Source organism: Anser cygnoides, chromosome 2 (genome assembly GCF_040182565.1).
Source record: "Anser cygnoides isolate HZ-2024a breed goose chromosome 2, Taihu_goose_T2T_genome, whole genome shotgun sequence".
In the NCBI taxonomy this organism is placed as follows: Eukaryota; Metazoa; Chordata; class Aves; order Anseriformes; family Anatidae; genus Anser; species Anser cygnoides.
Genome location: NC_089874.1, coordinates 125,244,331 through 125,269,899, shown reverse-complemented (window position 1 = coordinate 125,269,899; position 25,569 = coordinate 125,244,331). Strand labels below are relative to the sequence as shown.

General features: G+C 32.3%; 1 protein-coding gene across 9 annotated transcripts in view; it reads left to right on the top strand.

Moving 5' to 3' along the window:
- Positions 1-25,569, top strand: part of ASPH (aspartate beta-hydroxylase) — a 115,350-nt gene that overhangs the window by 19,847 nt on the left and 69,934 nt on the right. For 8 of the 9 annotated variants that reach the window (XM_048061642.2, XM_066993025.1, XM_048061640.2 and 5 more), the window contains 6 exons: positions 19,236-19,325; positions 20,983-21,057; positions 21,552-21,713; positions 22,936-22,995; positions 24,344-24,400; positions 24,909-24,953. In XM_048061642.2, the coding sequence (XP_047917599.2) occupies positions 19,236-19,325; positions 20,983-21,057; positions 21,552-21,713; positions 22,936-22,995; positions 24,344-24,400; positions 24,909-24,953 (489 nt within the window). Of the gene's footprint in view, positions 1-4,962; positions 11,483-12,272; positions 12,318-14,669; positions 14,804-19,235; positions 19,326-20,982; positions 21,058-21,551; positions 21,714-22,935; positions 22,996-24,343; positions 24,401-24,908; positions 24,954-25,569 lie in introns of those variants that run through there. The other variant, XR_010829699.1, reaches the window with a different exon arrangement.

The window sequence follows — 25,569 nt, the reverse complement described above, 5'->3', positions numbered from 1 at the left end:
GGCACTCCAGAGATCTCCAGTTCTCTGAGGGTCTTCAGAGATACAATTTGTGTATTAAATAGTGAATAAGATAAAATTTTGCATCATTGTAATCCTAATCTTTCTCTGTCTATTATGTAGTGTGTGGAAAGTGGATATCAATTTCAGTGGGTCAGATTAGTTTCATTCAGACTGCCAAGGTGGTCACCACAAACATGCTGCTGCTTTGTTAAATCTGTTTTACGCAACTTGATATAGCTGGGAATTCTGCCCGTACATGACAGAGTTCCTATTATAAGCTTGCCTTATCATGCATTTAAACTTCATACTTCAAGTGTGACACTAGAAGGTCACATAGCAAAAGTTATTTTTTATTACTTTTGAAAACTGCCTTAAAAATAAGATTTCATCTCATTTAAATTTAAGAGTATTCTCAGCAGCACAAAGGAAATTTTAAGTTTTATAAAGTTACTGAATGTTGATGCAGATTATAAGTATAAAAATGTTTTCTAATAACTGACATATAATATCAGCTGAAGCTCTTAGGAATTTACTGTGCTTGTTGGTGTTTAAAAAATATACTAAAAAAAATGAACAGCAGTATTATTTATGCAGACTAAATTATTTTGTTGATACAGAATCTGAAAGACTAGATTCCCTCTTGAGGAATTTGTATTCCAGAAATAAGTCTGTGAAGTTAGTAAAGAAAACATACAGTAAGCCTGTATTCAACTGCATTAGGGTAACTTTCTACATATTGAGTGCATGGCTCCTTTATGTTTTTTTTGTGGGGCTTTTGTTAGTACATATGTTATGTTTGAAGACTTGTACTTCCTGGGATTTTCCTTTAGGTTGTAACAACATGTTGGTTTCTCTGTTAACGTTGACTTTTTTAAAAAAAAAAAAAAAAAAAAGAGAGAGAGAGATATTACTGTGCGTATACTTCTAGGAAGTAATATGCTTTTTAATTTTCTGGTCTTTAGCTATTGCCATACCACTGTATATATTAAAATCTCTCGCACCTGTAGTGGTTTACTGTTGTATGCTTCCATAATTTTCAGTTATACAAAATTTCAGTTTACATTTTTAATGACTAATGTATTTTGAAGTTCTTTTAATTTTGAGAAATACTTCTAACAGCCTATTTTATGTTTCAAAGATTGGTTTAGTAGCTGATACTTAGTTTTCTGTAGTATTTGGGCACACCTAAGTTGAAGGATTAAAGTTTGATTTTTATTTCTTGTATATGTTATAAGTTATTAAAGGGACAATTCTTTTTATTTTTTTTAGTTTTTATTTTTTTATGAAATTAAAAAAGAACGTTTTATGATTCTTAATACTTCTGTTTAAGTATTTGTGGATTTTGAAAACTGTCTGAAGGAAGTATGTTCTTCCACCTCTCCCTACCCACCCCCTCAGCCCCCCCCCCCCCCCATTCTGTAGCAAAAGAAGTAAGAAGAAAAACAACTGAAAATCCAATCAGCCAAACTCAAATATTTGTTGAGTTAGTTTTGTATTCATTTTTAAAAACTTACCTGGGGTTGAAATGCATATGCTTTCCTTATGTGAAGGAACCTACAGGCATTATGGAAAAAAAACTATTGAAGCTAGTCTACAGTTGTCTTGTAGGTTCTTCCTATTTCACAGGTATTTGTAAGGATCTATTTACTGATTTCCTTTTGGCGACTGCAAGAGAGGCTTCTTAACCTGCTCCTTTGAAGGCTTCTGTTATCAGTAATTTTCTTCCCACTTTTTGTCTACCACGCTTTGATCGTTCTTTGAAGGAAATTGTCCTCTTAACTAGGAAAGATAAAATAGTCTTTTGAACTTCTAAAAACTTTGGTTTTCCTGACAGGAGGAGTGTCGTATCTCTGTATTCCCTTTAGCTCAGTGTAGAGAAACAGTGGCTTTAGTAGTATTACCAAAATATATATATATATATATGTATAGGGAGCACCAATGTCTGTCTGAATCCTTGGAGCTATTTTTAATACCTCACTTCTTTTCAACAAGTAACAATCTTCTGAGAAATTCTACTTAAATAACTGCAGTCGTTAGTACAATTTTTGCACTGCAGTTGCAGAAAACGCAAAGGGGGGGGTGCATTAACCTGGTGTATCAGTGAACAAAGGGAAGTAAACGGAGTATGAGCATCTACAAACCATTTCTTCCAGCTTGCCTATAGTAAAAGTAATAATATTAAAAAATACATATACACTTACAAGTAATCATACAAAGATTGAACATTCAGAAAATGTGATGAGATAGTAGAAATTAAGAGGTTTTTGTTTATACATGGTTCATTTATTCAGGATAATTTTCATATCCTTCTCTGTTTTTTATCATGTTCTATTGTAGCATCTTCAAATTTTAAAGTCTTACATATGCTCATTCTCCTAGAATAGGTGTTTGAAGGAGCAGATGGACTTTTTTTCTCTTGATAAATAAATGTATCAACCTGCAAGTGGTTGCATTAATACTGTTGAATAGATAAAGATTTTGATTTCCTAGATCTGTGTTTGACTTGATTGGCAATGTTTAGACTTCTGAAATAAAGCAATTGTTTCTTATAAGTCACTGGATTGGCATGTTAAGGCCACCTTGTAGGGCAGGGTGTGGTTTTTTTTTTGGTCACCAGTTTCAGGTGGTACCTACCATGTTTGTGTTTGCCTATGAATTTTATTTTAAGTAGTTATTCTCAATTATAGGAATGAAAAATGTAGGCAATCCCTAGCTGGTTTGCCAGAAGTTGGGTGTCATTAAAGAGAAAAATAGCTTGAATATGGATTACTGTTTTTTTTAATTTCAACTCTTTCTAGGAAAGAAAAAAGAATGTATGAAATAGTGTTATTTTCCATAGCTCAGGCTGAAGTTTTTTCTTCTAAATATAAAAGTCGTCATACGCATCTTGGATAGGTTTTGTAAAGAGTTATAAAGAAAGGGTTTGGGTTTCATTTATGTTGTTGTTGAGGTGGGTTTTTTTGTTTTTGTTTTTCCAAAAGGAATGTAAGATCCCTCACAGTTTCTGTGGTTCCCTTTGGTGTCCTATTAATCATTTTCAGAGAAAATATGCTGGTATACTCCATGTTATATTTCACAAATTTAAATGTCCAAGAGCCTTCTTCTTGACTTAGGACAAGAATAGGAGCTGCTGTATGGTTATTCACATGTTTACAGAAATTCTATCTAAAATCTGTGTGGTTTTGTTTTTCTTTTTGATGCCAGATTCCAATAAAAATAGAGCTATACAAATATTTTGTAATTTAGTGTTTATAACTTCGTTTTTTTTTTAGATTCAAGTTTTTATTCTTAAATTGAAATTTCATTCTTCAGTGTATGTATACCTTGGTTAATGGGTTTGTGTCATTTGGTCCAAAGTTTGAAAACAAATTAGAATGATGTCTGACTACCGTATATAAAGTTAAGTCTATAAAATTTAATTTTTATAGAACTAAGCCATGGAAGAAGTTGGAGAGGGATATTTATAAAACGTTGATTGCCTCCTGGATTCAATCTGTCATTTTTAAGCCTTTTGGGCTATCCAGTGAAAAATTAAAGAGAATGGCTGGTCACTCAAGTAGAGGTTCTGGACATCCAGGTACAAGGATGTGGAACATCATGGACTTGGAAGTTCCCTCAGAATTATCATTGATACTTTCACTATGTGCTGTAAGAAAAATATGCTGAAATATGTTAAATGTCTGCTATAAACTTCTCTATCCTGAATGTTTCATTAACCTGCACCTAATCTTGCTTTGTAGTCTGCATGTGCAACATGTTCACTTAATTTTATGTCTCAACAATCTGTCTTCTCCCTTAGTCCACTTTTCTGCTCTACCTTCCAACACAAACGAAGGTTTGTTCTGGTTAGAAGTAGGGAAAGTTCCCCCCTCTCCTGCTTTAAAGCTTACCAATTACTGGTATTTATCATTGCTTAATCATTCTGTTGTACTTTTCCCTGAATGGAAAAGTTGAAATGTTATTATTTAGTAACTGCAAAAATTTTATTTAAAGAAACAAAACAACAACAAAAACAACAAAACAACAACAAACATTAATCCTGCCTTTGGATTTCAAATGCCAGTTAGATTAGTGCGTCTTGTAGCTCAAGATGGCAAGTCTTGGTCTTAAATATCAGAAATGACAAGCTTGCTCTTCACTGCTCTGCTCATCTCTACTGTAGTCATCTTGAGTCTACTTCAGATTTTCTGTGTAGCAACTCATAAGGATTCCAAACAAAAAAAAAAAATAATAAGCTCATCTCCCTTTATACTGGATACTTTGTTTTATCTAGTTTTCTGTTTTTCTATATATTCTGAAATTTGGAATTAATTCCTGAGGATCACGCATACCGTGTTGAATGTAGGTCATAGAAAAAACAATTGAGAAGCATGTTCAAAAAAAAAAAAAAGAACCAAACAAATAAAAAAAGAAACATGACCCCCACTCCTAGCAATCAGTCCTCACTCTTAAGCAAAATCAAAATTGTGCATGACAGAGTAAACGTAATGCTTAATAGTATGTCTGTGACGAGATTTGGTTATTGTTTCCTTTTAAATATTTTTCTCAGTTATCTATTGCAAACCTCTGAGGTTTGAACATAATGGTTTAAAAAACACAAATGCAAATTTGATGATGCGAAGTAGTGTAGGATTCATAAATCTTACTGTATAAAACCTTTCTGAAAGTAAATACTACAGTAAGAAAACTGAATATAGACTAATTTGGTTTTAAGATTAAGAACAATAGCAAAGCTCCCTTCAATTTTAGTATTTTGGCTTAATATTGTGCATGTTTATTGTCCAAATTATAGCCTGTACTTTGAAAGATTAAACTTGCCTAACATCTTTCTATTTCCTAAATAGCTCTCCTATAAAGACTGCTGTCTGTGACATGAGTTGTCTTTCACAGATCCTCCTTTTACAGTTTCCTCTTTCCACCTAACTGCTGTCCTTTTTTTCTCTTTCCTCTATTCTTGTGTAGGCCTGACCAAAGATGGCAGTAATGAAAATATTGATTCCCTTGAGGAAGTCCTTAATATTTTAGCAGAGGAAAGCTCTGATTGGTTTTATGGCTTTCTCTCATTTCTCTATGATGTATTGACTCCTTTTGAAATACTAGAAGAAGAAGAGAGCGAAGCTGCAGATGATGTTGATGGTACGTCACAGAATGAAGGGGTTCAGGGAAAAAAGACTTGTGTTATTTTGGATTTACAGAACCAATGACTGAAAGACTAATTCGATTGGCCTTCAAAAATGTCCATGAAATCATCAGTCTTAATATGACAGGAATTTCTGGCATTGAGGAAAATGGACACTATAAATACTGAACTAAAGTCAGCCATGCAACGTAGATTTGGTAGTTGAAAGCCTTTCAGCGACTTTTCCATTTTTGTGACAGGAAGACAAATACTACGCAGTTGTGTAAATATGTAGAATAAAACGTGTCTGCAGTTGTGTAGTTGGCTTGTGTATGTGCTTTAATTTGTGCACTTTGTGCACAAAACTTACAAAACTAAGTGTAATAACCTCTACTGTTAACACTGTAACATTTGTCTTTCTACAAAACGTTAACTGAAGCATTTTGTAACTGCTTTGATTGTAAAGTATTCTGGCATGACTGCATTATGTAAATACATATTTATATGTTAATCCTTAATGTGGACATAACAATGATAATTCTCTTGTGAAATATAATTTTAATAAATAATTTTATGATTCACTCATTTCTCAGATAGATACTTTTTACTTGTTTAAATAAAAGCACTTTTATCTAAAAGTGCTGAAAAACTTTACTGAGATTTATTTCTAAGCTAGCTAACATCTATTGCATTCAGAAGATATGTCATTATATGGTCTTATTCCCCCCTGATTTGTCTGTTTTCAAACTAAGTTTTCATTATTTTTTTAATAACAATCACAATCACACTGCAGAGGCTATTCTGAATTTGATTTTCTTTTAAGGTGGGCCTTTTGTGGAAGTGGTAAGCTGTGATTGTATGTTTCGTATGTAATGTTGAATGTATTAAAGATTAATTAGAAATTAAAATGTAATGTCTTCTATTCCTTGCAAAGTTCAAGAACTTAACTCAGATTTCAACCCTTTTAATGAAACTTGTGACAGTTGTTTCAAAAATACTGTACGAGTGTACAATAAAGGTGCATGAGTTCCATCTGCTATCATAAAGCTACTGGTATAGAAAGGGTAGTCTGTAACTATATTCTGCAATTTTCATCAAGTCCTAAAAGCTGAAACTGAGCTGTAATTTTAATACAAGAGTAGTGTATATTCATATTATTATTAATATAGTGTTTATAGAGATGCCTGCTATGTTTACATTTGTGTCCGTTTCCCATATAAAGTTTATGCTCAAATTGTAACTGTATTGGATGCAAGCTGAAATTTCAACCTCTTTTTAAAATCAAATTAATTTTCACTTGCTTCAGCATGGCAATTTTAAAGCTATTTAACGTCTTTCAAAAACTAACATTATAATTAAAGCACCTAGCTACAAGAAGGTTCTTCTCAGTCTTTGAAAAAGTTATAAATAGTGTTAGTGTTAAGCAAGTTAAGAGTTTAAAAAAGCACTGTTTTTTTAAAGTCTGCCACCTAAGACTTACATATAAGTAGAGCCATAAGAACATAAGCCATGTTCTTTGAAATATTTGTGGATTACAGTATCAGAAAGTAAATAATGCATAATTTTAATCTTTTTACTATGGGATATATGAAGGATAAGGCAAAGAAAAAAACTGATTTTTATGAAAATTGGGTATCATGGAATTTAAACCAAATAGTTGAAATATATGTTGATAATCTGATGAAGGTTCATGTGAAATAGGGAGAGAGAGTACTTAACCGTGAAAAAAGTTGCAAATACTGAAATAGGGCATAGTTATAACAGTATACAATTACTTACGTCAACTTGAGCTTAATGAGGTGAAATGCAGGCAGAGTTCTGAGTTAGTAGGGAAGTTCCTTGTTGATTCTATTAAATGTGTGGGGGGAAAAAAAAAAAGAACTGTAGATGAATTCTAGAGTATTTAGTTTCTAGAATGTAGGTTTTTCAGAAGTCCTAGCTCTTGCCTGTGCTAGTTCCTGCTGAATATACAATCAAACACTCACTGGTGATGAGCATTGCTTCAAGATTGGTCAAAGCTCTCCTGGAGTTTAAGATGAAGACTTTTGATTTTAGTGAATCACATATAATTATTGTTACTGCATGCATCACTGACCAGTAAGAGTGGTAGTAAGATCTAGATGAGCCTTCAATTATTAACAGCATGGCAATTTTCAAAATAAACAAACAAAAGCAGTAAGAATTGTAATAAGACAGAAGTGGACCAGTAAGAGTGGTAATAATATATAGATGAGTCTTCAGTTATACCAGATGGCAATTTTCAAAATAAATAAACAAAAGCAATTTAACAGCCAAAAAGTTAAGCTGAATATAACATACAAATAGTCAAGGAAAAAATGAATATATCTCAGCTGTTGCTTCTAAGTCAACAGCATGCGTTTGATATTTGTTGAGGAAGTTGAAACGTCAATTTTTAGTTTGCTTTGGGGTGACTATCAGTTATGTAAAATACAGTCAGTAAATTAATGTTTGAACTGAAATCCAAAGAACTTAAAGTGCTTAAGAATTAAAATAATTTAAGAAGCAAAGCTGCTGCTTTGTACCTACAGTTTTTAAGACTTCTAAAATAGGAGTAAAAGCAAATAAATGTTTTCGTGAGGAAAATACAATGTGTAATGTAATAATAGGAAATTGCCAGTTTTCACAGCTACTTAAGAATGAAAATTTAATCATTTATGTGAAATGGAAAACATTTTTCATTAGCCACTTTCACATTCCTTGGAGATCACTTAAAGTAAATTTTACAAAGCTACACAAGGAAATGTCTGTGACTAAAGTTAGTCTTTTAGCTTTGTCACCATTTTAAGAAGTACGTGGGATGCTTTGTGTTGCTCTTTTCTAGTGTTGGTAAATGTTTGATATTTTAACTGCCAGTCTTCAGCAGAGGTTTACATGTTTTGAACAAAATACTGCACTAACCTTAGTAGCGTAAGCTGTTGCTCGTTTTAATGTGATACTAATGTAAATAAATTGTAAGGAATAAAAAAAAAAACTTAGTACCCCTAAGTCTGAAATAACTGAAATAGCATAAAGAAGGTCTGAACCCTGGATTTCTGTGACCACCTTCAACAATTTTTAATTTAAAAGTAAGAGGGTAATTTACATGGGGTGAAATAAAACATCAGCAACAACAAAAAAACACAATGCATGTAAAATAACTTAAAATCACAAAGAATAAGCGGGAAAATGTTGCATATCTGTTGAAATAATGGCAGCAATGTTTGCCAGTACTTTTTTTTCAAAAATCAGCTTTTTGAGAACTTGTTCAATTTTTTGTTTCAAGGTTGATGAATGATGTTTGTCACCTGTAGGTTTTATAGTATGCTAATCTTGTATTACCAGTGTCTCCAGTGACTGGCCTTAGAAGAAATTAAATTTTTATGACGGTTATTCATGAGTTACAGTTAGTTGTATGGAGAGGTAAAAGAATGCATTGAAACATTAGGAGGATTTTCATTTTAGTTCATAATAGTTAATACATAGGAAAAGAAAACACCTGTATTGTAAACATGATTTGATTTGAATTTGACAACATTTGAAAGCTGCTGTGTGCAGTTCAGCTATTATGGACAGATCTATACTATTTTCCTTTTTGAATTGCAATCAGGTAAGCAGCTCTCATAATGATGAAACAGAAGCATGAAATAAATACTCTTATTTCATATAGTCAGGTAGGATAAATTCTTCAAGCTGAAGTTAATCAAGACAAAAAACTTGTTTGTTGGTTTCTTATGTCTTATACAAGATGCAAGATACGTTCATGTCTGTGACAGAGAAGAAACTGCTTTCTGTCCTTTGTGTCTCATTTGGATTTCCCTTCTAAAATCAGGCAGTTAAGCATGGCATTTTAAAGTAACTTACTGAGAATCTATTGTTCCGTTTCAATTCTTGTGCCAGTTGTGGGAATTAAAAAGCTGGTTTGTATTTGGGAGGGTTACAGGCTTTGGTATGCCTGGCAGTCTGCATACAGATAATGAATAAAAAAAAAAAAAAAATCAATATAAGGTAAGTATGTGCTAGCCTTCTTGTCAGCGAGCCATTTGGTTTGGCAGAAGAACTTGTATATCCCATGTAGTATATTATAAATACTGCAGGCATTTGCAGGTGCATATTCAAACAATAATATTTTTTTCTGACTTGCAGTTCTTCTGGAGACAGTAAATAAAAGAAGGGGACTAAAAAGCAGTCTGATAACAGTTCTGGCTTACAGATTTATTTTTACTTTTTGAGTTCTGCGATTTTAACATCTCTTGATAATATTCTGTGTGGTCAGGCAGGCTTTGTGTACAAAAAAAAAAAATTAAAAATCTAACTCGTGGAATAAAATTAAATTCTATTCTTTGTGTTTTCACATTTGATGAGACCTTATGAGTTATGGGAAGAGTCAGAACGCAAGCTGTAATGGATAAAGCTTGAGACTTTCTGTTCTATTACCCAGACTTTACACAGGTTACAGTGTAGGGTAGTTTGATAGCTGTTTAGTGCTAACTTTGACCGTATACTTTCCGTAGTAAATGTGACATAGCCTCTTTTTCAAATGTGAGTGGACAGTCAACTTTAAATCAGCCTACAATTGCTGCATGATGCTGCAGGTTTAAAGTTTTTTTTTTTTTTTCAGGTAGATGTTGTAGTGAAATTATTTTATAGGAATTTGTATTTCAAAGCCTTTTGCATAGAGATGTTATTAAAGTTTTCAGTAGTATTAAATGCCTAATATAACTGACGTATACAAGAAGAAACTTCAGGTTTCTCATGTGGAATTTGTTCTGGAAAATTTTTATGAAAATTTTTTTTTATTTTTATGAAAGAAAAGTTTCCCCTTTTTTCCTCAGCTGGATTTTGTTGCAGAATTAGAGTGCTTTGTAATATTCTAAGTTTTAAAGAATCAGTGAAGACACGAATTTATCTACTGTTAACTATTATGTAAAAATATCCACTTTGACAAGAATACTTAAGTTGTAGTTTGACTTTTTAAAACATATTTGGAAAATATTGGTAATATATCAAAATATATTATCTTTGAAATGTCCTTTTAATACATTATCTCAAATAGTAGCAATTGTTGCATTCTTTTATATGTGCTTATAAATGTTTTTATTTCTTTTCTATAGTCAACACAGGACCTTTATAATATAGGAATAAGTGGAAAAAAGAGGAACTTAAACAGTAACTCAAAAAAAAAAATCAGATATTTAAATTATAACTTAGAAGGAAGGTCCATAAGTTCAGTTATGTGATTCTTAAAGTTCTGCACGTTGGTTTGTATGCCCTGAGACTGTTAAGAGAATCCATCTCTGCTAATGATTTTACTTAGGTGCCAGAATTTTCCACGTGCTCCCTGGAATCACATTGCTGACTTGGAAAAGCTAAGTGTTTTGCATTCATTTCTTGCTTCAGGCTGTTTGTTTCACAAATGAGACTTACTGATCTTGTAGTCATTGTAGGGATTCAGATGGAAATGAAGATATAGCATGATTTATGACTTATTATTTTTACATAAACAATAAAGTTCAAAATATTGTAAATAAGTATATTCATATTATGTTAAAATATGCAATTTGCATAGTTATGTAAGGCATTATTAGCTTGCTGAGTCTTAACATTGTATAAAAAGTATATTTAAAGAAATTACAGCCTGCCTGAGTATTTTACAAATTAAATATCAATAATTGCTGAACAGGATATTTTATAATCTGCTTTTCAACATAATGCATATACTTTTATTTAAAAATCATTTCAAATATCTGTATGATATTTTTGTGTATACCAGGCATAGTAACTTTTTCCCCTGTCAAGACATGCTTGTACTATTATTATCCTAAAAAATGCAGGAACACTTTCCAACTGTGCAAATAGGGGAGGGTCTGGGGCTTTAAATATGGCTTTGTGCTGCTTAGCCGAGCAGCTTTTATTATTATTATTATTATTTTCATTGATGCTGCTGTGTAAGAATGTGTGAGTCTATTCTTCCTTCTATATAAGGAAATTGTTTTATTATTGTTATATGTGCCTGCTGCTTAGAATTAATAAGGTTGAATAACTTTTTTTTGAGATAGAACGCTGTACTTCAGCAGTGATGGTAATCTGTGAGGCAAGAACTCAACAAGACTTTCGTATTATTCATATGCTTTATTGGATTTAGATCTTAATCCACATCAGCACGATAATCCAGTCTCTTTAATGGTTTTAGAAAGATACAACCGCTAATTGCTTTATATTTTGGAGAAGGCTTTTGTACCGTTCATGCCTCTCCTATGTGCTTTGTGCCTAGTTCCACAACAAGCTGAATGACCTCAATTTCTGTTAACGGCAATGGCAAAAGAAAGCAGTCAGCATCTTGCAGCACCTGCCTTTGACTGGAGAGTAAGGTTTATTTTTTAATAAAAGTCTTAAATAGTCTTAAGTAAAGCAGCAAGTATTTTGACTGAAGGAAAATGGCAACTGCATTTTTGAATTTGAGCAATATATTGCCATATTCCAAAAGACACATTTTGCTAAAGCATGTATTTCCATTGGATAAAGCGGATCCAGACCACTAGAACTAGAAACGAAAATAAAGTAAAACTGAACATACATCATTACTATTGTGATATCAAGGAGATAATCTGACCTCCTTTTCTCTATACATTCCAGAGTTTCCATTTTAATTGTCAATTTTATTTTAATCGGTTTTGTGTAACACATTGTAAGAAAAAAAATCTCTTTTTAAGGTACAGTACATACGTGCTTGAAGATATCTTGAGTTGATGTGTTTATTAAATATGTGTAAAAACTGCATAGAAATATAAGTTTAGTGGGTCTGAGAGAGAACTGGTACAATGCCTAGCAGAGAAATCATCTGGGATATTGGTCATAATTACATGGCACTATACTATTTGGAGAGAACTGAGCTAGCTCTGAGAAGTTATGAAGCATCTTAAGTAGCATGCATATGGTGATGTGGTACTTTGCTTGAGCCTTACATCGACAACCTGTGTTGTTTTTGGTACTGAAGATGCTTTATTCTTAATGAGCTAACATTTGATGTCTCTCCATAGCATTGTGGTGTGCTATGTACAGGTAACTTTTTATATAGCAAATTTGATTTATTTTTTTGTCAAATTCGAACATCACAGATTTGTATGTAACCTATTTCCATTTTGCAACAAATCAGGTGAGGAGCCAGGAGGGGTAGCCAAGAAAAAAACTAAAGTCAAAGGTACTTTAAAATTCTTCTGTGTGGAACTTTCTGCAGATAATGTCTGAAATGCATGCACGTTGCAAACACAGATTGCAGGTTATAATGTTTACTAATACTAGCTGTGTTGGCTATGTTTTCTAATGGTGCAGCAAACAATTATCCTTCCCATTTTTCAGTAACTTTTTTAACCATTTATTGTCATTTAATGGCAGTGCTTTCCAAACCAGATTTTTTTAGATTTTTTTTTACAACAGTTGTCGTGTTTGGATTACAAGTATTCTATTTTGGTCACTGCCAAATCCTCTGTTATTTTTCATGAATTCATGATACTATCTATACTTTTACATTATTGTAATCGGACTTGATTGCATTAATTTCTGCTCATGGTTATATTTAAATAGTCTACTTTATTTCTTACGGGAGGAGAAATTTAGGTAAAGTTCAAAAACTTTCCCTTTAATAAGATATGCAGAATCAGTTGCAGTGATGATCTTCATAAATTTTTTAAAAGCTTAAAGTAGCAACCAATTTAAGGCATATATTTATTTATAATTACATTGCTGTGTGACCAAGACATAAAAACCTAAAGGTATTCAGTGCAACAAAGACAAAAAGCTAATTAACCTGAGCAAAACACCAAACTACTAGATGTACTTCAGGTGCTTAACTTTTTGGAGGTGCTGAGTTACCTTGCCACAGCTTGGTGCTATACAAAGAATACAGTCTTTGTTGCATTAAAGACATTTAGATTTCTATGTTTTTTTGTTTTATTTTGATTTTCTATCAGTATGTAAGAAATGCAGGTTGCTTATAATATAAAGTCTTATTAGAAACAAAATGCTGGGGGAAACTATCATGCTTGTATGAATGTGACTTTCTTAGCGTCTTTGCATGCGAGTTGCAGTTTTTAGCATTTGTTCCACATTGTGCTTGCTATGACTTTTTTGACTTTTTTGGCAAATTGTGTGTTTCCAAGAGCTTAATAAATGTCATTTAACAACTCATTCCAGTGTTTTGAATTATTTTGCTAAGGTGTTTGATATGAGAATGAAGAAATGTTGTGATAATTTCCAAATGCTTTATGCCAGGAAACAGTTGGAAGGAAATATGTTATTCCTTTTAGTGAGCTGTGTCATTGTTCACTGTATAGAAAACATTACACAGGTGTTATACAGGCAGTTATTGCAAGAGAAATATCATTTTCCTGCTCTCTACTTTGACTCTTTCTCTGAAAAAAATGAATAAAAATTTAAAAATATTATATAAATAAATATATCAAATATAGATCAACTATTTTATATACAAAATATTTCTTTTTCAATCAATCTGGGAGTATTACTACTTCCATTAAATCTGTAATATTTGTATTTAGTGTATTTATTTCTAAATTTTGTTGAACATTAAAAATTCTTTGTTCTGGGGAATGCTGCAGGTACTGACAATGGTTTTCAAAACTGAGTCAAGTGGAAGTCAATATGGAACTTCCTAGTTTCAAGAAGAATGCTGTTTTGACTATTCTGCTGATGCATTATCTAGATACAGTGTCCCAGCTGGATATCTAATTTAGTTGAAATAGAGACAATAAGCACAGGAGATGCAACTCCAAAAGACTAAAAAACAAACAACAAAGATTGCTATTAACACCATATATAGAAAATAAAAATGTACAAATTGATTACCGTTTAGTTTGATTTCATTGAATGTGGTGAAATGAAGTTGAACATCTATTTTGGAGTTGATTTGATTCACCAGGACATTATTTCTTTTTAACTATTTTGTACTTGTATTTTAGTTTTGTGAAATATATACTTAAGATACTAAAGTCTTGGACTAATCTGAAGCAATAATGTAAGGATTAATAAGCAATAATGTAATGATGTTGTATACTTTTCTGTTATAACAACGTCATTTATTATCTTAGGAAGTTGATAAAATTGTGAAAAAAGTATCTTTTGGTCGTGGTCTTGACATTTCCAGACCCTACAATGTTCATACCATTGTCAGATTCAAAATCTGTAGTGATTTTCAGGCTCACAGACAAAGCTGTTTTTAGCATTCTACAGAAGCTGGTTAACAGAAAGGTACTGGAGGCATGTTTTTTCCCTAGATTAATGCTTCGTTTGAATGCCATAATATTAAGCAGAGGCTATTGTCTGGCTGCATGGTGTGAGGTCAGAAGTCAAAACTAATTTGTTTAAATTGGTTAAATCTTAAAAATGTGTACATATATACAAGTTTAAATTGGCATCTAACAAGCATTAAGTGTGAAGATGATCAAAGCTTTTAAATTGTTGCTCATAAAATACGTTCTTTGATCTAAGAATGGTTCTCTTACTGAACATTTCCTCTTTTTTAACTGAAAAAAAAAAGTAAAAGAAGCAATTAAAGAACCACTCAAGAAATTAAAGCAGAAGCAGGAATCCAAGAAGGAGGAAACGAAAGATGAGGAAGAAAAAAAGAAAGCCAGGAAAGGAAAAGATGCCGCTGATCGAAAGGACAAGAAAGCTGTTGATACGAATAAATTAAAGAGAGAGTCTGACAAGGTTAAAAGAGACAGAGGAAAGGAAAAGGAAAAAAGCCTAGACAAAAATGTAAAATCCAAGGAGACGACAAAAAAATCAGCCGGTGAAAAGGATAGCACTATTCAGGTGGGAAAAGACAAAGAAACAAAAAAGATGGTTAAAAATCCATCCAAAAATTCTGAAAGCTCCATAAAGACAGACAAGAAAGAAAAGAAGTAAACTGAGTTCTGATTGTGCTAACTAAGAACAGACTGAAGAATGAGAAATGCAATTTATTTATAGAGTGTGGTGAATATGGCAATAAGAAAAAACTAAGGCTTTTTGGAAATGTGTGAACAAAAGTTATATATTTTTTGAAAATTGTTAAGCATGTACTGGCATTATAAACACAATGCAAAAATGTCTGCTGTGAAACTCAAATATGTACATATGTTAATATGCCTGACTGAAATTGTAATGTTGTGTATCAAATGCAAGTTTAAAAGCAATATTAAGAGGATTATCTGGACACACAGAGTGACAAAAACAACCAAGAGGAGCATTGACGGAACATATTGTCGTAGGAACTTATCTGTTAAGTGTAAATTATTCTCTGCTAAACTTAGTTTCTTGAAGTGGACTGAGAAGACTGCTTTATACCCAGACAGTCAGACCAACTTCTGCGTTGTGTTGATTTATGAGACTTGTGTTAGAACAAGTTTTTGTTGATCCTGTGACAATATATTCTGCTGTTCATTTGTTCTTTCTTTCTTTATTACTGTTAGGTCTGAAAACTTGATTCATTGTCATTTTTCAGTTAACTCAATTTTTCCAAGTTTCTGGTAACGAATACTATTAGGCCACTTGTTTCTTTTCTGATGGGTGCTGTTGGATTCCAATCACATTTCAAGAAGAATGATTTGCTACTATTATTGTGTTCTGGTTGAACTTAGAGAACAGCTTGTGTTTTTTGGTTTATTTTTTTGCAACTATTAATTTCTTCCAACAACACTTACTAAGTACATGATACTTCTGTAAGCAAGCTTCTATTTTAGCACTAAAGAATGATTTATCCAGCAGTCTCAATAGAGTAAGCAAAGTTACAAAACGTTTCTTGAGACATATATTTCAGTAATCTATACTTGCTTACAAATTTATATAAGGGAAGGAGTATTTTCTAATTTTACTAGATAAATAATGGTGTTTAGTATGGTGTTTAGTATGCTGAAATAATAATTCTACAATAAAAGTACACAAGATTCAGAACAATTTGTAATGAAAGTTGAAGATTTCTTATTGTAATACTGAATTACTGTTCTAAAGAAAACAAAACTAATAAGTGAAGATGATCATGGGTGTATGCATATGGGTGTGGTGTGAGATTAAAGTCCTGGAGGTTAATTCCTATATTCTTTTCTTCGTTCTGCTTAAATTTTCTATATAACTGTTGACAATACACTTATGTCAGGCAGTTGGTATAGCACACGTCTGTAAAATACTTTGATCCCTAGAAGTAAAACATGCAATCAGACTTTTTTTTTAAATAATAAAAAAAAAAATAGTTCAGATGAAAGCTGTAGAAAATAATACAGTAACTTAAGATTCCAGCTGTTACAATTGACAGAGTTGATATACTGTGCTATGTTCTAAACATTTGTATGTGTGAAGAAGGAAGGAAAAGAAGGGGTGTGTGTTGTGAACATTATAGTGCTTAGTGAAATCTTGACGAAATGATTTAATAAATGCACTTGTATAGTGAGTGTTCTTTTTTAGGTCTCAGTCATGATGGTTATGATTAGTCATCTGTGCTTTATTAGGTGTTAATACACGTTTGATGAAGGAGTATTCAGATCGCACTTCTCGAGAATAGTGACACAGTGCTAAATGCACATCACTTTTATTTTCTTCCCTAATATGACAGTCTAGGAGTGAAATTTAGAATGAGTTACCTAATTACTATATTTTCGTATCTATGAGCCAAGATATGACCAACTGTGTGACCAAGTTTATCTGGTTCTAAATAAGTTGCTTTTTCAAAGAACATTTTGTTTGAGTAGTACTTCGGGCTGTACAGATAGCTACGCAGTAAATGGATTTTTTTCCCCAGATATCTTTTGTGCTTTTGTATATCTCAATGAAATATTGTTGTTCAATTTAACATGGCAAGTTACAATGTAAGCTCAAAAAGGTCAACACAAGTAAAAACTGAGCGCAACTTCATTTTGATAAAAAGATCAGAGAAAATAGTATCTTGTAAAACACAAATGACTGTTACATACTCAACAGGACTGAACAGGAATCAGTGATAAAAACACACAGTAGATGTACATAAAGCATGAAAACAAAATTGAAAAACGTGCAAGCAAAAATGAAGAAATATTCTCACTAGTCCTTTCTTTCCTTTTATACACCCTAAATGCTAATTGATTGTGAAATATGTCTTTTTAATACCAAATTCATTCATCACTGAAGCTGTGCAAGTTGTCTGAATTTGGACACGTGAGTTTTCAGAAGATATGAGAATGTATTTGAAGAGCTGTATGTATAAAGGAAGTAAACAGCATTTGTGGAAGTAGGGTGTCTGTTTCTAGTCTTCCAGATTCTGAAGTCTGAAACAGTGGCTAAAATAAGGAACTGCTTTTTTCTTTGTATTTAGAGATGATTGTAGAAGGAAGGAAGTAACTTACTACTCTTGTAGCCTTTAATATTACTGCAATAATATTTTGGATTTTTTTATGACGTGGCAGAAAGTTGGTTAAAAAACAGGTGTAAATTCTGGTGTCAACAAGAGTCTGTAAGACTCTTAATTATAGTGCTTTTAGATACAGCTTAACTACTGTAATAGTCAATTACATAATGTGATTTAAACAATTTTAGATATTTTAAAAAATGTAAGTAGTAGGATTTGTTCTTTTAATTCTTTTTTTTCCTGTTCCCATTGTATAGGATAATGGAATAAATATATGTGCTTCTTATGGTGCAAGATAATAAGATCTTACTAGTTTACACAAAGTTGTTTGGAGACATACCACTCCATTTTGTACAGAGATATATTTGACTCCAGTAGAGACCTGATGATAATATTTTTAAAACTTTACTGATTTAAAATATAATACTTATATTGTTCCACATAAAGTTACTTTTACATGAGCATTAGCAGTGGAAGAGTGTTCATTTTTGTGTAGCCTCTGCTTTTTAAAATAATATTATATTGAGTTCTGTGCATACAAGTCTTGATAAACTAGTTTGTTTGAGGTGGTGTGTGTCCGAGTTCCTTTATTTAAGAAAGTAGTTTTACCTTAATTGACCTTGGAACTCCAAATGCAAATCCAGGAAAAATGATCATAGGAGCATTCAGTTTTGAAGGGACTTTAGGAGGTCCTTGTTCTGTTATTCTTGCTCAAAAACAGGATCAGCTCAGAGATAAGGCCAGGTTGCTTTGGGTGTTGCCCAGTGTGGTACTTAAAAGCTCCACCATGTGAATGCACAACCTCTGTACAGCCTGCTGAGTTGACTGTCCTCATGGGGGCAAAAAGTTTTTTTATTAGATCTAGTCTGAACCTTTCTTGCCTTAATCCTTCCTAAACGATGTTTGAGCGGATGATTAGGCTAACACCAATACATTCTTTCTTGAGGGTATAATCTCTTGAGACGTGGCATAATCTTTCAAGCATTTCAATGTACTTCCTGTAACTAGGACAGTAAATCATGATTAATGACCTGCTTAATCCTGAACAGGTGTTTTTCTAAGAAGGATACGAATCATCTTTCTTTCTCTCTTACCTTGGTATTGGTCCTTGCTGTTATTGATTTTTTTTTTTTTTTTCCCCCCTCTCCATGGCACCTGGTCTAGAAAAACTCAGTGGCATAGATAGTAAGCAACTTAGTGGAGGAACTCCATCTGCAATAACTTAGGTGTCAGAAGAAATTAGCCAATTTTGAAGAGACTACAGTTCTATTTATATGATCTTCTAAGATTTAACTTAAGAAAACATATTATAAGCAGTGCACATTTAAAATTGGTTATTCATAAAATAGAAAAGTGATTACGTGAAGCACTTTTTCCCAAATAGAAAAATAGTGAGAAAAACCTGCTGCCCGATTATCTTCTGGAAATGGAATGGAACTTGAGAATAGCACAGTAATTTGTTCAGTTACAATGAATTAAAGACAGATGCTTAAATTTGTGTCCAGTTTTTTTCCCATTGTGTGTCTGACTTCAAAACATATGCTTGATTACTATCTCAGTACACTTTAGTCTTTGTGTATGTTATATATCAGGACAGCCCTGTAGTTACAATTAATTCCTTCAAGTGAAGTATTTATTGTTAATTTTAACTTTTGTTGTCGCTGATATATGTGAAACAACTTTCTTAATTTATATTTGAATCAAATCAGAAAAGCCTAAAGTTAACTTTATGACTAAAAAATGCAGGCCTAAAAGAAAGATCTGTCCCAGAACAGTCAACATCACCAGAATCCGAGGAGAGCATTCAGCCTGATGAACAGTCATTTGTCAAATCAGGTAAGGTTTCTCATAAGCCACAGAAGAAACGAGACATGATATTTCATTTGAATTATGATTCTGTTTCTCAGCATGCAAATTATTTTTTTTATTTCTTTGGGTAGAATATTAAATCTTTTATCACTTTGTGTTTATACACTATAACATTTAACTGGAGTGACTGTTAATAGCTTTATATAAATCACCGGCCATTAAAAGTTTATAGAAGGCACTCTTGTCAGTTCTCTTGGAACTATGTCACAGCAGAATAATTTTCTGTGGGTGTACGGTTGTGATTTTGATACATAAGCAGCAGTATACACAGTCAGAATAACAGCAGATTCTCCACCTAAGAATAATAATGATATTATAGAATAATGCTATATATAAAAAATTGTAAAATCGTTCTCCTTTGGTGAAGAAAAAAAGGAAGAACATAAACGTAGCTGTACAGCAGCCATTCCTTTTAAATGACTTTTATTTTGTAGTTTGAGTAGTAGAACTTTTCTCAGTTTCTGAAGCCATCTGATAATAGGAAAGTTTTTTTTTTCAATTCCAGTAATTTTGCATTCTGTATTTTAAGTTAAACCAAAAAATTTAAATCATTTGGTAAGCTTATTTGAATATTCACTTTTCTACTAAAACAGTAGTATATAAAAAACACGGTAAGTATAGCTTTTAGTTCTGAAAAAGTAAATGTTAAAATACACCTTAAAAATATTAAAATTTATTGGGTTCAAGAGGAATTCAAGAGAAAATATTTTTTATGTGCCAGCTTTCAGATAAACAATTTGCATTTTAATATTACTCAAAACATATCTTTTTCCAGTTCATGGAAGAGGCTTATCCTATTTGGTGATTACCTGTTTTTGTACATGACACAATAACCCACAAATGTGGAGCATATGGTTAATAAAATAGAATATAGAATTTGAATTACTTAAGTTATTATAATGTATATTATGTAATTTCATTTTTCGTAACTTTTTTTAACAAACATTTTGGTACTTCGTTTGAAAATGCAACAGGATTGTTTTTTGCCAGTTTCTCAATGTTAATTTCAGGACATTTATATGAATGCAACTCCTAGTACAAATTCCTGTTATGTTTTGGGCTCGTGTTTTATATGATGATAACTTGTCCCTGAAATCAGTTTTGGATTTATTCTACTATGAATTGTGAGGAGGAGACCTTGCTATTGTAATCTTAGTGTTTATTTTCCCTATTTCTGAAACGAATAAAACCCCTCTTCTGTAAATGACATTCTGTTGTCAAAAATGACAAGTTAGTGCTGCAATCTAAATTGTAGGAAAGTAATGGAGGAAAGTATCAGTAAAGTAATTACTCCAAAGAGAATTTGTGGTTTGGTTAGGTACCTGAAATTATTAATGTTACTGCCACTAAGAAAAAGTTATATGCAGAAAATCCACTGTAGATAAATTCTTCTAATTGGTCTTCAGGATGATTTAATGTAATGATGCAACATGTTCTATGTTGGACAGTAAACAAAACCAAATTATATTTATAATTACATGAGTTGCAGAGATTCACCAAGTAAATTTCTAGAGAACTTTATGGAATGGAGTAAAGAATTTATGGAGACTACTAAAAGCTGCAAGCCTTGAACTAGTGTTTAGATTCTTGCACTTACCTTCATTGCAATTTATAATCCTTTTAGAGCACAAGAATGCTGATGTAGAATTGGAAGAGGATATTCAGCCTGTTCTTCATGAAGCTATCCATTCTGAGCCTGGTAATGCATTAATGCTTAAAAATCACTGATGAATTTATAAATCTTGACATAAGCAAGAGAAATTTCATAGTCTGTTTTTGGTGTGCACTCAACGTACTTTTGTCTGCACAGAACATTCTAAGCAAATACTTAGTAATTTCAAAAAAATTTTTTGAAAAATTCAAATCTTGGATTTGTGGCCCTTTTTTTCAGAGACATTTGGCAGCAGTAGCTCAAATCAGTCAGTTAACAAGAATTTCCTAGAAATGCTCTGTAAAGTGCAAGAATGGTCAAACAGTTGTTTGTTTTTTACTGTTTTCTCTTCGTGACTAATGAAGGCAGTGGTGAGTCAGCGCAGATACCTTAGTTTTATACTATGGTAAGGGTCAGACAAGCCGTTTGTGCCCCTCTCTGTTGGGAGTACTTGGAAAACACAATGTGTGTTGAAAGCTATTTGCTTGTAGCAGAATTTATCAATGATTGTGTATTCTCTAACAATCTGTATTCTCAATTAGGAGAGAGACATGAAGATGTAGATGAAAGCGTAAATGAACAGTGGCAAGAGAAGGAAGAAACACATGGAGAAACTTTTGAAGCTCCTGCAACAGATGACTTGCTCGGAGAATTAGAGAATGAAGTGACAGAGGACTATGAGACACCAGACTCATTTCAGAAAGGTATCTGAATGACTAAATATATTTAAAATTAAATGTTGACAAAAATGTGGACAGACAAATGGAAACCCTTCTCATTTAAAAAAGTGACTCTTTAATTTCTGCTTGCCATGGAAACTTAGCAAATGTCAACTACTGCAAGCATTATTTAGCAAATAAATATTTTTTAAATCAAAATGGAATATTAAAATGTCACAAGTTGTGGAATCCAGCTGACTGTAAATTATATACGTACTGCAGTGTGGTTTTCAAACAACTGAATTAATCTGGGTTCTAGCTACACATTTCTCCCCAAAATAGAGGGGCTTGAATCATATCTATGGAATGTGCTTCTGTACTTCCTAGATTTTTTTAACTAAATTTTAAGAGTTTGATAGCACTGGCTTTTGTAGACAGACTTATTCTCAATATACTGCTAATACAGCTCTTCAAGAGAATGTTATAAGTGAACGATATTCCAAGTACTGCTAAGAATATAGTATCGTGTAAAGATACTCTTATCCGATTGCCTTGAGGTATTGACAGGATGATAAAAAAAATTGTTTGTAATCAAAATATTAGATCAGAATCATATTGTCTAATTGGAACTTAGAGAAAAGTATTTCTGAATGCTTTTGTCCAAAGTACTGAAAATTTTGTGTATCCTTTAAGATGTTATTCTGAAAAACTCATGTAATCAACGTTATCCAAAAGTTTTCCAAAACAAATATCCAAAAGTTGCTGGAAGTAAGCCAAGATTCTTTCTTCACAAGTGAAGTAATTCTTTTCGTCTAGGTCTGTTATACCTCCTTTTTCCTGTGTCTCTTCTGTTCCTCTATGGTGCAAGCTGAATTAGGGGAATAGATGAAATACTCAAATTCCAGTCATTTTAAAGATTTTAAATAATGAGAAGGCAAAGTGAATATATTCTATTTTCCTTATATTTAGACTGTCACGGAGGTGAGTTTTCCAACAGCAGACTTGAATTTGGGAGAAAAATTTCTGCGGGGACAATTACCTTTTTTGAGCAAATGTGTATCGAGTATATGTTTTCTCAGTATTACATATAGAAATTTTGTTCTTTCAGCCTATTTGAATATCTCTGGCATTAGAATAAATTTGCTTAGAATTTCTGCTTAGAGATTTGACTATATAATATTCTTTTACAGCATTTGCAGTGCCATGCAGTGTTTAAAAAAAAAAAAAGCTAAAATTTTTAATTTATGCTTATTTCTCAATTTCTCAGATGCTGATCCTGTAGCAGATGATCTTGGAGCAACACAGCCTGAAACATTAGAAGTTCCAGGTATAATTTTATTTTTCCAAGCCCAGCAATATTAGTTTTATACTGAAAATGATATGAAAAAGCTAAACTAGTTTAGTAATGTATCATTTTGAAAATGTTTATCTGTTCATGTCTTAGATATATTTATTCTGAGGTGAATATGTCATAATTGCTATGGCAAATAGTTCTTATAGAGTAGGGGATGGTATGTATGGAAACTTTGCTTTCAGGTAGTGCAAAAATTTAATTCGTACTTTGAGTTTCTGGCTGTAACCTCGCCTTCAGGACTATTTAATATTTTATGGCCCATTATGCTATCAGAGGAGTCAGTCAGCTCCAAGGACTTAACATGGAACTATCCTTATAGTGTCCTCCTAGTGTACACCCTTAATTTATCTTTAAAGCTTTAGGAAATTTTGCATGCAAGTACATCCAGTTAGCCTCTAGTCATCTTAATCCTGTGTTTGATACCTTACAGAATGGTGTTGGCTTATTTTACCCATTAGTCCATCTATTGAGAAACATCAAATGGATACTACATTTTCCCTGCTGTCTGAGAAGTGTTTTTATCTGGCTAGTAATAATGCTTCTTTATAGTACAGGCAGCCTCTTCCATTTACATCAGACCTGGATTTCAGTTTGGACTAAGCATTGAGCCAAAGATGATAAGTCAGTTCTGGACTTTGGTCTTTTTTTTAATGCCGAATATGACAACAAAATATTTTTATCTGATACAGGAAAAAAAAAAAAAAATAACAACTTATTCCTACCTTTGTGGGAAGTTTCTGCTTTCCAGCTACCAATCTGGAATGCATGCTGCTATACTTCCAAAGTACAAGGATAAGTTATTTTACCTTCAGGACCATGTGTTGTCTGATGTGTCATAGTGAGTATAGAAATAACATCTCGAAGAGTTATAGTCACAGAATTAGCAATTCAATTGGGGAAAAAAAAAAAGATAAATCGTTCAATATCTATGATGCCAGAATTGAATATTTCTCAAGGTTTGTTTTTCTGGCTCTTATTGGCAGTGGTTGTCCTCTGCAGACCAGCACCAACACTAAGTAAAGAAACTACTTTAGAACTTTTAGAATGGGGAAAGATGATATTTATTATTCATATTAGAGCTTTTAAAAATGTTCATGCAGACTTACAGCTCTCATGTACCTAGTTTTCATACTAAGGGTATATCACAGGACTGGAAGGGAGGGTGATCCAGCACCTTCCACTAGATTGTGTGTTTAGTTGCAAATGTATAGCTGTCATTTAATAGTTCTCAACTGGAGAGTTGCATTTAGCTATCGGAAGACATATTCATGCAAGTTAAAATAATGCGATATTAAATATATATATATATTCGTATTTACAGTTTCATATGATTATGATATGGATGTAGAGAAGACAGTAAGTGATCCAGAAGCTCCAGGTCTGTAAATTTTCTTAACTTTAGATTGTAATATAATCACTTGTGCTTTTTTAAACAGGCTTCAAAGTAACGTATCGTGTTTGCTGTTAATTCAGTTTTATATTCAAACAGTTTTTTCAAGCAGTTTCAAATAAACCTGATTTTTGCAGTATTGATTTTGCAGCTATGTATGTTACTGTTAGTTGTGAATAGAACGTGCCACAAATACTTGCACAACTGTTTACTGGAGTAGTCCTCCAGCCTAATCAACAGGTTGTCAAAGACTTACTCTGTTCATAATTCTAGGCCTAAATAAAAATATGCCTAAACTTATTATATGGTGATGTAGCTCCTGGATGTGTTTGACAATCTGTCACTTTCAAATAAAATGTTGTTATATTAATTCAAATATGTCTAGTTCTCTTATTCTTGAGGTAAATAATATGTAACCTTTAAACTTTTTCTGTGCTATTTAGCTGTTGCATGAAACCTTGATTAGAACTTAAAATATTAAATATTTTTATTTAAGGTGATGCTGAACTAATGTTAGAAGATGCTGTTGAACATTACACAGGTACAGTGCAAAGTCTTTTATAGAACTTTGGTTGAATTTTGTCTCCCAAACAAGTCCCCCTGCTCCGCCCCCCCCCCCCCCCAAATGGAGGTCGTATACAGTATCAGTTTCATAAGTTTATTGGTTTATAAGTCATTACATCTTTATTTACATTCTGAAAAAATGCAAAGAACTACATGAATATTACTACTTTGTAATGTGAGCCAAGTGGACAAAAATATTTTGAGGGTTAAACATCTAGGAGAGTGTGTATTTGTATTTTAAATTTCATAGAAATGTTTCTGTGGATAAAAAAAACAACTTGGATTTGCCAAGGACTTTGAAGATAGTTTGTATAAATGTCAGGAAAAATGTCATATCTCTAGGAAAAAAAAAGCATTACAAAGTACAGTTGTGTAAAATTTTGCTGTATATAAAAATGATTTATGAGTATTTTCATTATGAATTGTAGGTCATTTGTAGATATTTTCATGACTTGTATAAAAAAAACCGTAATGATAGTGACGAATCTAAGTCTACTTTGTGATGCCAGAAAATCACTTTTTTCCACTGAATCTTTTAAAAATCTTAGGCTTAAATAAACTCTTAGTATTATGAACTGTAATACAGTATAAAA